Below are 3,089 nucleotides of genomic sequence, written 5' to 3'. Positions count from 1 at the left end.
ATACTTTGTACTCACACTGGACGTGTCACTATACTCTGTACTCACACTGGACGTATCACCACACTCTGTACTCACACTGGACGTATCACCATACTCTGTACTCACACTGGACGTGTCACCATACTCTGTACTCACACTGGGGCATCACCATACTTTGTACTCACACTGGACGTGTCACTATACTCTGTACTCACACTGGACGTATCACCACACTCTGTACTCACACTGGACGTATCACCATACTCTGTACTCACACTGGACGTATCACCACACTCTGTACTCACACTGGACGTGTCACCACACTCTGTACTCACACTGGACGTATCACCATACTCTGTACTCACATTGGACGTATCACCATACTCTGTACTCACACTGGACGTGTCACCATACTCTGTACTCACACTGGACGAATCACCATACTCTGTACTCACACTGGACGAATCACAATACTCTGTGCTCACACTGGACGTATAACCATACTTTGTTTCACCCTGAACTGCCATCGCTTCCACTGCTCCCACCTGACGAATCACCATACTCGACACTCGCACTGGACGAAACTTCTGGATGTGGACGTATCATCATACGTGATGTTTTCAGACCAACTCTGTCTCTTGTGGGGAAATACTTCCAGTTGATCGAGGAGGTTATGAACCCTGCGCCATACACACCATTTAAGTATGCTTCAAAACAAGTAGAAAACCACCAACCACCTTTAAAACTAGATGCACAATGCACAGGTGGGCGTTTGTCGTAGTCTTTGTCTGGTGTAGAAAAATTAGAATTGTGATGGGTTCGAAAGGAGTCGGGAATGTTTCCGCTAAATCCAGATATTTCCAAACGGTAGAAGTCTTTCTCAGAGGAAACAGTAAAAGTCTCATACTCGGCATGTCCTTGTTGGCCAGACACCTGACTTAACTCTATACGAAGTGTATACGGTTGTGAGGAGGTCAAGCAAGTGTATATTCTCGTTTCCAATCCAGTATTCCCCGTGTGGTGTCCCAAAACCGTTTTTGTAGTCGTCCCATTTCAAATTAAAGTTCTGGCTCCCGTCAAATCGGTTTTGTAGGACAGTCCATCCTCCACCGGCAGATTCCATTTCACAGAATACTCTTTTCTTTAACTGTTGACTGATCTTAATATTGTAAACACCGGAAGGATTTCCTGCTGGAAGACTCTGACAAGATTCAACATCAGTATTGATAAAGAACGATTTGCCAGGCTGGCTGTTGTAGGAAAGGAATCTACATGTTGATCGGTCAGAATCAAAATCAAACGCCTCACAGTCGGCCCTGTGACAAAGGACTGCACATTTGGGCATTGATGTCACATTAGGAATTAACAGGCTGTCGTTGGTACTGTCTGGATAAGTCTCATGGCTTTTCTGTAAACGTCTGGTGAATTGTGACGATTTACCTCCACAGACAAGGTAGAACATTTGGAACAATACGAAGATCTTCCGAATGGTTATCAATTCATTAAGTTGCATTGTAGCAAGCCAGGAGTATAGCTGCATGCTGTTCACCTTAGAACCAGGTATATGACAATTCTGTTGAAAAACCAGGACTCTTATCCATACATCTGTTCAGTTGAGCGTATAAATGAAAAAAATAAATAATGTAGAACCTTTAAACTGATGGGCACGTTATAATAGAAAATATTAATAATTGATAAAGTATTACTAGCAATTCGTCAAGTACTAAACACCAATTAGTTAAGTACAAAAAATCCATTTTTTTCTGAAATGCCTCAGCGATTCCATGACGTACAGTGTGGCTCTAATAACATACATCTTTTCATCTGTAACCTTTGGCTTCAAGTAATGTATGGTACGGTGATGTTCGCATTGTCAAAGAGCCGGAAATGTCGATAAGCCAGTCCAGGAAATAGGCCAGGGGAAAAGTATCGTGAATATATATATATGGCGGTGTTAGAAATTAGCCGTTAATGTTCACGAAGACATAGACTTCGTTTAGACAATACGAATGAAAATGCATCAATGTACATAGTTAATGATTATCAATAGTTATTTGAGATTGTGTGTAATGGAATAATTTTCTATAGAATTTACGTTCATCCGTACGTATTTATATGGGATGTAAACGTCAGAATTGCAAAAAAATATGGATTTTGCTTTTACAAAATGTATGTATGTAATTTTCTAAATGGTTTTTAAAGAGAAAAGGCTCTGGTTTTCGTCGTTTATGACATCACAATCCTTTCGACGACCATGGCGTTTATATGCGCAATGGTCGATTGGCTATGGCCATGCGTCATCAGCCTCTATCAGCGAAATTACTCTTAATTATTAATACCATGACATATTATCTTTTACGATAAGATTTGAATTAATGAACCATGTAATTGACTTACTAATCAGGCCTGTAGTGATTGAATATCAGATATATATAATTAACTGCGATTTTATTGTCATATACGGAGGTTGGAACATAGTTTGTCTATAAATTATTATTTTTGATACCTACCCATAGCGTTGGTACAATTATAACCATTGATTGACATTAGTGTAAAGTTACTGTGAACATGTCTACTTTCGGATAAATATTACCTTGAAGCACCAAAATTATAGCAATACATATAAGAAGACATGCTAATCCAGAATTTTATTAATTAATAGTATTTAGGAACTTGATGTCTATACAAATTGTATATAGGTATTATTGATATATGTAACGAGACAACGGTCAAGTACACCAATGTATATATATACAGTATATGACGTATCTATTATCTATTTGTTGTGATGACGTAACTATTATTAATTTGTTGTGATGAAGTACCTATTATTTATCTGTTGTGATGACGTACCTATTATTTATTTGTTGTGGTGACGTACCTATTATTTATCTGTTGTGATGACGTAACTATTATTTATCTGTTGTGATGACGTACCTATTATTTATCTGTTGTGATGACGTACCTATTATTTATTTGTTGTGATGACGTAACTATCATTTATTTGTTGTGATGACGTACCTATGATTTATTTGTTGTGGTGGCGTACCTATTATTTATTTGTTGTGGTGACGTATCTATTATTTATCTGTTATGATGACGTAACTATC

The 3,089-nt window shown here is 38.1% G+C and overlaps 1 protein-coding gene across 1 annotated transcript; it reads right to left on the bottom strand.

The window, feature by feature from the left end:
• Positions 1-443: 443 nt before the first annotated feature.
• Positions 444-1,519, bottom strand: LOC117326715 (fibrinogen-like protein 1). The gene is given in 2 exon segments (XM_033883437.1): positions 444-960; positions 962-1,519. Coding segments are annotated over 2 exon segments (1,029 nt in total). The 3' UTR covers positions 444-489.
• Between the last annotated feature and the right edge of the window lie 1,570 nt (positions 1,520-3,089).

The sequence above is a fragment of the Pecten maximus genome, chromosome 5, assembly GCF_902652985.1.
Source record: "Pecten maximus chromosome 5, xPecMax1.1, whole genome shotgun sequence".
NCBI classification, from domain to species: Eukaryota; Metazoa; Mollusca; class Bivalvia; order Pectinida; family Pectinidae; genus Pecten; species Pecten maximus.
The sequence above is the reverse complement of the archived record's forward strand: the minus strand, read 5'-3'. Positions and strand labels throughout refer to the sequence as shown.